Below are 10,469 nucleotides of genomic sequence, written 5' to 3'. Positions count from 1 at the left end.
ACGCAGCGGGTGCCGGGGGGGAAGGTGAGGGTGGGGGAGGGGAGGCAGACGGGTCTGACGGTGGGGCCGTAGGGGACGGGCCGGGCCAGGCGGCCCAGGGCGATGTCACCGCTCGTGGCCTCGCCCGCGTACCCCGGGTGGGGGAGGAGCTCGGCCAAGGGCACGGCCACGCCCACCCCGGGGGGTCCCGACAGCTCCCGCACCCCCAACAGCACCGAGTACGCCCGGGGGTCCCGGCTCCTGCAGGGGGAGGGGAAGGGGGGGTGGGGGAGGGGTGGGAGGGGGACATGGCCCCTCCCCACCCCACCCAGCTGTGGGAACCCCGAAACTGGAGCCCCCACCCCATCATGAGACCCTAAAACTGGTCCCAGTATGGGGTCCCACCACCTCCCACCCACCATGGCAACCCAGAAATAATCCCACCTTGGTGGTCCCCCACCCCCACCCATCTGAGGACCCCAGAACTGGTCCCAGTATGGGGGTCCCCCACCCACCACCCACCTGAGGACCCCAAAACTGGTCCCAGGGCCCTTTCCCCACCCCACAACCCCCTGGAGACCCCAGAACTGGTCCCACCGTGGGGTCCCCCACCCCCTGGAGACCCCAGAACTGATCCCAGTATGGGGTCCCCCACCCCCACCCACCATGGCACCCCAAAACTGGTCCCAGTATGGGGTCCCACCACCCCCACCCGGGTCCCCGCGCCCCCTGGAGACCCCAGAACTGATCTCACCGTGGGGTCCCCCGCCCTCGGGTCCCCCTTGCCCCTCCCCGCGCTCCCGGGGTCCCCAGAACTGATCCCACCATGGGTCCCCTATCCCCACTCCCCCAGGTCCCCTTGCCCCTCCCCTGCCCCCGGGGTCCCCGCTCACCCCTGCAGGCAGTGAGCCGCCGTCAGCACCCACTGGGGGCCACGAGGGACACCCCACACACGTGGGTGCCCCCCCGCTGGAGGCTGCCCTGCCACGGCCACCGCCCTCCCCGCGTCCTCCCCCACGTTCCGCACCAGCGGGGAGGGGCCGGCCGGCCGCACACTGGGGGAGGAGGGGTTAGGGGGACACTTTGGGGGCAATTTGGGGACAATTTGGGGACATTTTGGGGACACTTTGGGGACACTTTGGGGGTGTTTTGAGGTACTTTGGGAGGGGTTGGGGACAATTTGGGGACACTTCAGGGACACTTTGGGGGGTTGGGGACATTGGGGGCACTTGGGGGGTTGGGGACACTTTGGGGGTTGGGGACACTTTGGGGACATTTAGGGGGTTGGGGACAATTTGGGGACACTTTGGGGACACTTTGGGGACACTTTGGGGGTTGGGGACGCTTTGGGGGTGTTGGGGACACTCTGGGGACACTTTGGGGGGTTGGGGACAATTTGGAGGATTGGGGACACTCTGGGGACACTGGGGACACTTTGGGGGACTTGGGATGGGGGGGATTGGGGATATTTGGGACACCTTGGGGACACTGGGGACAGTTGGGGACAGGGGGGACACTTTGGGGACACTTTGGGACAGTTGGGGACAATTTGGGGACACTTGGGGACAGTTTGGGGGGGTTGGGGACACTCTGGGGACACTTTGAGGGGGTTGGGGACACGGGGGACACTCTGGGGACACTTTGGGAGAGTTGGGGACAATTTGGGGACACTTTGGGGACACCTTGGGGACATGGGAGGAGGGTTGGGGACATTGGGGACACCTGAGGGACCCCCTGGGGGTCATCTGGGGACACTTTGGGGACATCAGAGGAGGTCAGGGGGAATTGGGGGTCACCCAAGATGGGGAGGGACATTTGGGGACCCCCTGGGGTCATTTGGGGACAATTTGGGGTCATTTGGGGATATTTTGGGGTCATTTGGGGACATTTTAGGGTCATTTGGGGACATTAAAGGGTCATTTGGGGACATTTTTGGGGCCATCTGGGGACATTTTGGGGTCATTTGGGGACATTTAGGGGACATTTTGGGGTAATTTTGGGGCCATTTGGGACTCACCCAACTCGGTCTCCGACATCTCAGAGGTCCCATCTGGGGGGAGGGTGGGAAAAAGGGGGGGGTCACGAGGGGGTGAACCCCCAAATTTACCCCCCCCGGGACCCCAAAATCCATCCCAGGACCCCGAAAATCCCCCCCAGGACCCCCCAAAAATTGGGTCCCAAATAAAGAGAACCCCAAAAAAATCGGGGCTTAGAAAGGGGAGACCCCAAAAACTTCACGAGGGGACCCCAAAATGGGGTCCCAAAAAAGGGGGGGCCCCAAAAACTTCACCAGGGGGACCACAAAAAAATCCCATTCAGGGGACCCCAAAAATCCCACCCGGGGATCCCCAAAATGGGGTCCCAAAAAGGGGGGGACCCCAAAAACTTCAACGGGGGGACCCCAAAATCCACTTGGGGGACCCCCAAAAATGGGGTCCCAAATAAAGGGAACCCCAAAAATTGGGATCCATAAAGGGGGGACCCCAAAAATCCCACCCGGGGGACCCCAAAAATCAGGTCCCAGAAAGGAGGGGAACCCCAAAAAACCCACCCGGGGATCCCCAAAATGGGATCCCAAAGAGAGAGACCCCCCCACCCCCACTCCCCCCAAATCTTACCCGTGGGGGGGTCCCGGGGCGTGACGTCACAGCCGAGGGTCGCGAGCAGCAGGAGGGGGAGGGGCAGGAGGGCCCTCGGGGTCCCCATCGCGCCCCCCAAAAAAAACACCTCCCAAAAACCCGCGGGCCGCCCTCCCCCCGTGGGAACCCCTTAAATGGGGGCGGGGGGTGGGGGGAGGGGCGGCGTGGAGGAGGGGCGGGGCGACGCCGTCCGACGGGTTCGCCCACGCGGGAGGAGGGGCGGGGGGACACACCCACACCCTCCCCCCACCCATCCCCAAAAAAGTGGGGTGAAGCCACGGGGTGGGGGGAGGGCGAGGGGACCCAAATTGGGGGGAGGGAGGGAGGGAAAGGGGAGGGGCAGGCACCCCAAATTTGGGGGGAGGAAGGGAAATCCCCCTAAATTCCCCCTAAAACCCCCTCAAGACCTCCCTAAAATCCCCCAAAACTCCCTCAAATCCCCTTAACCCCCAAAACCCCAAAACTCCCAAACCCCCTAAAATTCCCCAGAACTCCTCAAAACCCCCCAAAATCTCCACAGCCCCCAAAATACCCCCAAACCAACAACCCCCAAAAAAACCCTAAAACTCCCCCAAACCCCTAAAATCCCCCAAACCCCCAAAATCCCCCAAAAATCCTACCCCTAAATCCCCCGACCCTCCAAAATCCACAAAGCCCCACCCCCAAAAAACCCCCATAAACTTCCCAAACTCTAAAATCCTCAAAACCCTAAAACTCCCCAACCCCAAAACCCTAAAGCCCCCAAATTCTCCCAAAACCCCCCAAACCCACTCAAATCCCCACTAAACCCCTCAAACCCCTCTGACCCTCTAAAACTCCCCAAAGCCTAAAGTCCCCAAGCTCCTCAAAGGCCCCAAGTTCCCCAGATCCCAAGCCCCTCAAAGCTCCCAAACCCCTCTCAAATCCCCAAAGTCCCCTCAAAACCTCCAAATCCCCACAAACCCCAAACCCCTCCAAGCTCCTACAATCCCCAACTCCCCTAAAATCTCCCAAGGCCTCCAGCCCCCAAAAGCCCCAGGCCCTCCCAGGCTCCTAAGAGTCCCCAGACTCCCAAGAGTCCAGCCCCCAAGGCCCAGCCCCACAAGGCAGCCCTGACCCCTCTAAAGATCCCCTCAAGCCCCCAAGATCAGAGCCCCAAAGGCCCATCCCCCAAAGGCCACTAGGCCCTAAGATCCCCAGGCCCTAAAGATCGGCCCCCAAGGCCCTGACCCCAAAGCACAGCTTTAGACCCTAAAGTCCCTTAAGGTCCAGCCCTAATCTCCCCAAGAGCCGCCCCAGGTCGTGCAAGTCTCTGAGTCAGCCCCCAAGGCCCGACCCCAGGTATCCTGAACTCCCTAGGCTCCCTGGCCCCAGATCCAGCCCCCAAAGGCCTGACCCCCAAAAGGCCCAAGGCCCTGCAAGCTCACAGGCCCCAAAGTCCAGCCCAAGCCCTCAACCCCCAAAAGGCCGTCCCAAACTTCTAAAATCTCCCAAACCCCAAAATCCCAAACCCCCCCGTTCCCTCCCCAAGATGGCGCCCGCTCCCCACACAAAATGGCGGCCGCTCCCGACCCTCACAAAATGGCGCGAAAAACCCCCCGACCTTCCCAAGATGGCGGCGCCTCCCTGAGGGTTCGGCGCGGACCTTCCCAAGATGGCGAATCAAAATTAAATAAAATAATTAACGAGTTGGGCGTGGTTTCGCCGGCTGCGCCTGCGCCGTTCGCGCCGCGGGAGCCGCTGGGATCGCGGCGGACCCGGCGCTGAGGGAGCCGGAGGAGCGGCCGCGATGGTAGGGACGGATTTTTGGGGGGTTCAGGGGTCGGGGTTTGGAATAAGCCCTGGGGGGCTCAGCGGGGCAGGCGGGACCCTCCCCCACCCTGGAGAGCCCCAAACGGGGAGGGAAACCCCCACAGGACTCCCCACCCCCAAATTCCCCTCCAACTCCTCCCCTCGCGGGGCCCCCTCAGGGAGGCCACGCCCCTCTCGAGAGCCCCGCCCCTTCACGACATAAGACACGCCCCCAATCGCCTTATATGGCAGGACACGCCCCCTCCTCAGAGGAGGACACGCCCCCCTCTTGAGAGCCCCGCCCCCTTCAGGACATAAGACACGCCCCAATTGCCTTATATAGGCAGGACACGCCCCCTTTTCGAGAAGGACACGCCCCCCGCGTGCAGACCACGCCTTATAAGGTTAAACCACGCCCCTATGTGAATTAACCACGCCCCCAATGCAGATGGGAACGCCCCTTTTTTGCTTGGCCACGCCTCTTTTTTCATTAACCACGCCCCCCTTTGCCACGCCCCGCCCCCAGGACGTGTTCCTGATGATCCGGCGCCACAAGACGACGATTTTCACCGAGGCCAAGGAATCCTCCACTGTCCTGGAGCTCAAACGCATCGTGCAGGGCATCCTGCACCGGCCCCCCGAGCACCAGAGGCTCTACAAGGTAGAAAATGGGTTAAAATGGGGGAAAATGGGTTAAAGTGCATTAAAATGGGGTTAAAATGGGTTAAAAATGGGTTAAAATGGGTTAAAAATGGGTTAAAAACAGGTTAAAAATGGGTTAAAATGGGTTAAAGTGGGTTAAAAATGGGTTAAAATGGCTTAAAATGGGTTAAAATGGGTTAAAATGGGTTAAAAATGGGTTAAAAATGGGTTAAAATGGGTTAAAGTGGGTTAAAATGGGTTAAAAATGGGTTAAAAACGGGTTAAAAATGGGTTAAAATGGGCTTAAAATGGGTTTAAAATGGGTTAAAAATGGGTTAAAAATGGGTTAAAATGTGTTTTGGGGGTCATTTTTGGGGTGATTTTGGGGTGGTTTTACCCCCCCAGGATGATCAGGGTGGGGTTTTTGGGGTGAATTTGGGTGATTTTGGGGTGTTTTTGCCCCCCCAGGACGATCAGGGTGGGTTTGGGAGGTCCCAGGGTGGGGTTTTTGGGATCCCTGAGTGTATTTTTGGGGTCTCTGAGTGTATTTGGGGGGTTTTTGGGGTGAATTTGTGGTGTTTTTGCCCCCTAGGACGATCAGGGTGGGGTTTTTGGGATCCCTGAGTGTATTTTTGGGATCCCTGAGTGTATTTTTGGGGTGATTTTGAATAAATTTGTGGTGTTTTTGCCCCCCCAGGACAATCAGGGTGGGTTTTTGGGGTGATTTTGAATAAATTTGTGGTGTTTTTGCCCCCCCAGGACGATCAGGGTGGGTTTGGGAGGTCCCAGGGTGTATTTTTGGGTGAATTTTTGGTGTTTTTGCCCCCCCCAGGACGATCAGGGTGGGTTTTTGAGGTGAATTTGGGTGAATTTTTGGTGGTTTTGCCCCCCCCGGATGATCAGGGTGGGGTTTTTGGGATCCCTGAGTGTATTTTTGGGGTCTCTGAGTGTATTTGGGGGGTTTTTGGGGTGAATTTGTGGTGTTTTTGCCCCCCCAGGACGATCAGCTCCTCGAGGACTCGAAGACTTTGGGCGATTGTGGCTTCACGAGTCAAACAGCGCGGCCCCAGGCCCCGGCCACCGTGGGGCTGGCCCTCAGGGAGGGGGGTCAGTGGGGATGGGGGGGTCTCTTTGGGTCATTTTGAGGGGATTTGAGGGGATTTGGGGGGATTTGGGGGGTTTGGAGGGGGTTTTGGGGGTCCTGGGAGCCCCGGCCACCGTGGGGCTGGCCCTCAGGGAGGGGGGTCAGTGGGGATGGGAGTCTCTCTGAGTCATTTTGAGGGGATTTGGGGGATTTGGGGGGTTGGAGGGGGTTTGGGGGTCCTAGGGGCCCCGCACCATGGGGGCTGGCCCTCAGGAGGGGGTCAGTGGGGCTGGGGGTCTCTTTGGGTCATTTTGAGGGGATTTGGGGGATTTGGGGTTTGGAGGGGTTTGGAGGGGTTTTGGAGGGTATTGGGGGTCCTGGGGCCTTGGCCACCGTGGGGCTGGCCCTCAGGAGGGGGTCAGTGGGCTGGGGGTCTCTTTGGGTCATTTTGAGGGGATTTGGAGGGGATTTGGGGAGTTTGGAGGAGGTTTGGGGGTCCTGGGGCCCTGGCCACCGTGGGCTGGCCCTCAGGAGGGGGTCAGTGGGATGGGGGGGCTTGGGGAGTCTCTTTGGGTCATTTGGAGGGGATTTGGGGGTTTGGGGGGTTTGGAGGGGCTTGGGGGTCCTGGGGGCCCCGGCCACCATAGGGCTGGCCTCTCAGGGAGAGGGTCAGTGGGGCTGGGAGGCTTGGGGAGTCTCTTTGAGTGATTTTGAGGGGATTTGGGGGTTTTGGGGTCTCTCTGAATCATTTTGGGGGAATCCTGGGGGAGTTTGGGGGAGGTTTTTTGGGGGTCTGGGGAGGGGGTTATAGGGGTTCCTGGGGGGATTTTGGGGGTTCCTGGAGGGTTTGGAGGATCTTGAGGGGGTTTAGAGGGTTCCTGTGGGGTTTAGGGGGTTCCTGTGGGGGTTTTGGGGGCTTCTGGAGGGTTTGGGTGTTCCTGGAGGGATTTGGGGGGCTTCCTGAGGGATATTGGGGGTTCCTGGGGAGATTTTGTGGGGTCCTGGAGGGATTCTGGGGTTCCTGGAGTGTCTCTGGGGGTTCCTGAAGGATTTTGGGAGTTCCTCGGTGGATACTGGGGGATTCCTGGAGGGGTTGGGTGTTCCTGGAGGATTTGGGGGTTTCTGGGGTTCCTGGGGAATTTTTGGGGGCTTCTGGAGGGGTTTGGGGTTTCCTGGGTGGGATTTTCAGGCTCTGAGGGTGATTTTGGGGTGGCGGGAGGGGATTTGGGGTTCCTCCTCTCCTCCCCCAACCCCGCGTGCCCCTCCCCGCAGAGGAGGCGCTCGAGGGGCTCAGGATCGAGCCCTTCTCCAGCCCCCGGAGCTGCGCGGACGTGATGAAGCCCCAGGACTCGACTGGGGCCAGCCACCGACCCCCTGCCCTGAGACCCCCGGGGATTGAGAGTCGTGGACCCCCTGGGATTTGAGGGAGTTTGGGGGAAGTTTGGGGGGGTGTGGGAGGGTTTTTGGGAGGGATTTAGGGTTGAAATGGAGATTTGGGGGTTGTAGGACCCCTCCCCATCCTGGGGGGAGATTTGGGGTCCCAAATGGAGCTTTGGGGGTTTGAAGTCGTGGGACCCTCCTGGGAAGGGATTTGGGGGGGAGTTTGGGGGGTCCCATGAGGGGTCTGAGACCCTCCACAGGGGGACTTGGGAGCCACAAAGGGTTGGGGGGAGAGGGGTCTGGTCATGGTTTGGATATTTTGGGGGTCCCAAGGGATCCCACACGTGTTCTGGGGGGTTTGGGGGTCCTACAACGTGTTTTGGGGGTTTATTTGGGGAGTTTATTTGAGGGATCCCACACGTGTTTTGAGGGGTTTTGGGGGTCCCACACGTGTTTTGAGGGATTTATTTTGGGGGTCTCACGTTTTGGGAGTGGGGAGTGTTACAAGACTGTGATTTTGGTGAGGGTGGGGGAGGGTCCCGTGTGTGTCCTGAGCGTCCCCTCCCCCCATTTGTGTGTCCCTCCCCCAAAATAAACTCCCCCTTCCCCCTGCGGCTCCATCTGGGGGTCCTCTGAGCGGCTCCTTGGGCTGGGGAGGGGATTTTTGGGGGTCCTGGGAGGGTTTGGAGGTCCCAAAAGGGGATTGAGGGGGTTTGGGGGGTCCCGAGGGGTTTAGGGGTCCCAAGAGATTTTAGGGGGATTTTTGTGGCTTTTTGGGGCTCCTCCCTCCTAAACCCACCCAAGCCCTGCCCCAACCACAAACCACGCCCCCATATAAGCCCCGCCCCCAGTCAAGCCACGCCCACTCCATTTTTCGACCATTTTAATGTAAAACAAAATTTGGGGGAAAAAGGAAACAACGTCCAAAAAAAGGGGCCGGGGCTCGGAAGGGAAAAGGGGCGGGGTCTGGCGAGGAAAGGGCAGGGCTCGAACAGCGCTGGGCGGGACCTGGAAAGGAAAAAAGGGGCAGGGTTTATGGAGAAGTGGGAGGGGCTTGAGGAGGAAAAGGGGCAGGGTCTGCAGACGGGGCGGAGCTTCGAGGGGGCGGAGCTGCAAGAGAAGAGGAGGGTGAGAGGCGGGGCCGTCCACAGCGCTCCCAGCGGCCAGGAGGACCCACGGCGCCCTTTTTGGGGAGGGGTCTGGACCCACAGGAGGATTTTTGGGGGAGGGGTGGGGGAGGGTCTGGCCCATTTTTAGGGGCTTCGGCCCCCAACTTTGAAGGGGGGGAAGGGCGGGGTGTGCCCCTCCCCACACCCACCGCCGCCGGGGGCCCGGGAGCGGCTCCGGAGGGTCCTCAGAGGGTCCTGAGGGGGACACGGGGAGGGGGTGACCCAGAGCAGGACCCCCAGAGGACCCCTGGAGTGATGGGACCTCCCTCCCCAGGAACAGCCCCACAGATCCCTCCTGGCCCCACGGCACAACTCACGGCCCCACATCCTAAAAATCCTTTTCCAACCCCACAAATCCTTTTCCAGCCCCCAAAAAACTCCCTCCCAGCCCCACAAACTCCCTCCCAGCCCCAAAACTCCCTCCTCCCAGCCCCCATTCTACCAAGAACCCCCCCAAATCCTTTTCCAGCCCCACAAATCCCCCTGCCCCTACAGATCCCTTTCCAGCCCCACATCCTACAAACAGCCCCACAAATCCCTTTCCAGCCCCCAAAACTCCCTCCCAGCCCCCATCCTATAAAGAACCCCCACAAATCCTTTTCCAGCCCCACAAATCCCTCCCTGCCCCTACAGATCCCTTTCCAGCCCCAAAAAGCCCTCCCTGCCCCACAAATCCTCTTCCAGCCCCACAGATCCCTTTCCAACCCCACATCCTGTAAAAAAAACCCCACAAGTCCTTTTGAAGCCCCACAAATCCCTTTCCAACCCCACAGATCCCCCTCCCCACCCCCAAGATCCTCTCCCAGCCCCCACATCCTATTCCCTGACCCCACAGATCCCCCTCCCCACCCCACTGACCCTCCCAGCCCCCCCAGGGGGTGTCTGCCCCACAACCATCGACAGCCACTCATCAACAAACATGGGAGGGAAAACCCCTCCCCCCACTCCCACCTCCCTCAAGGTGGGCTCAACTCACCCCTGGGCCCCACAGCTCTGACTCCCCAAGTGGGGCTCAGCTCACCCCCAAGATGCTCCTGCAAGGGGGCACAGGTGAGACTCCCAGCCTGACCCCAAAAATTCTGACCCCTCCCCACCCCCCAAAGTCACTGCTGGGACCCCCAAATGGGGCTAAAAACCCCCCTCTGGGACCCCCAAAATGGGGGTCAAAATCCCCCTTTGGGCCCTAAAATCCACTCCCAAATGGGGGTCAAACCCCCCCTCTGGGACCCCAAAATCCACCCCCCAAATGGGGGTCAAACCCCCCCTCTGGGACCCCCAAAATCCACCCCCAAAGTGGAGTCAAACCCCCTCTGGGACCCCCAAAATTACACCCCCAAATGGGGGTCAAACCTCCCTCTGGGACCCCCAAAATCCACCCCCAAACTGGGGTCAAGTGACATCAACTGTGCCCCCCAAGTCGCTCCCAATCCCCAAAAATTCCCCCCCTCCCCCAGACCGGGCATTTTTCACTCCAAAATCCACCCCCAAACTGGGCATTTTTCACCCCAAAAATCCACCCCCAAACTGGGCGTTTTCACCCCGAAATCCACCCCAAAACTGGGCACTTTTCACCCCACAAATCCACCCCCAAAGTGGGCACATTCACCCCAAATTCCACCCTCAAACTGGGCATTTTTCACCCCAAAACTGGACGTTTTTCACCCCAGATTCCACCCCAAAACTGGACATTCTTACCCAACAAATCCACCCCCAAATTGGACAGTTTTCACCCCCAAATCCACCCCAAAACCGGGAATTTTAAACTCAAATTCCACCCCCAAATTGGGCATTTTTCATCCCACAAAT

At 59.8% G+C, this 10,469-nt stretch overlaps 1 protein-coding gene and 1 long non-coding RNA gene across 2 annotated transcripts; one reads left to right on the top strand and one right to left on the bottom strand.

Annotated features, from left to right (window-relative positions):
• Positions 1-991: 991 nt before the first annotated feature.
• On the bottom strand, positions 992-2,703 carry LOC126646591 (uncharacterized). Its single transcript, XR_007630325.1, has 3 exons — positions 2,598-2,703; positions 1,997-2,029; positions 992-1,034 (listed from the first exon to the last, which is right to left on the bottom strand). It is a non-coding gene; the product is annotated as an uncharacterized LOC126646591 (long non-coding RNA).
• A 1,627-nt stretch (positions 2,704-4,330) lies between these two features.
• On the top strand, positions 4,331-7,538 carry LOC126646590 (elongin-B-like). The gene is made up of 4 exons (XM_050328032.1): positions 4,331-4,389; positions 4,915-5,049; positions 6,029-6,137; positions 7,387-7,538. The coding sequence occupies exons 1-4, from the start codon at positions 4,387-4,389 to the stop codon at positions 7,536-7,538; spliced, it is 399 nt and encodes a 132-aa protein (XP_050183989.1). The 5' UTR covers positions 4,331-4,386.
• The last annotated feature ends 2,931 nt before the right edge of the window (positions 7,539-10,469 follow it).

The sequence above is a fragment of the Myiozetetes cayanensis genome, unplaced genomic scaffold, assembly GCF_022539395.1.
Source record: "Myiozetetes cayanensis isolate MyiCay16 unplaced genomic scaffold, myiCay2020 scf357, whole genome shotgun sequence".
Taxonomy (NCBI): Eukaryota; Metazoa; Chordata; class Aves; order Passeriformes; family Tyrannidae; genus Myiozetetes; species Myiozetetes cayanensis.
This window is presented reverse-complemented; position numbering and strand designations above follow the sequence as displayed.

Bases quoted from the DNA above. Each gene is read 5' to 3' on its own strand.
- LOC126646590 (XM_050328032.1), top strand. The intron at 5,050-6,028 runs GTAGAAAATGGG...TTGCCCCCCCAG, and splicing joins AGCACCAGAGGCTCTACAAG to GACGATCAGCTCCTCGAGGA. The intron at 6,138-7,386 runs GTCAGTGGGGAT...CCCTCCCCGCAG, and splicing joins GCTGGCCCTCAGGGAGGGGG to AGGAGGCGCTCGAGGGGCTC.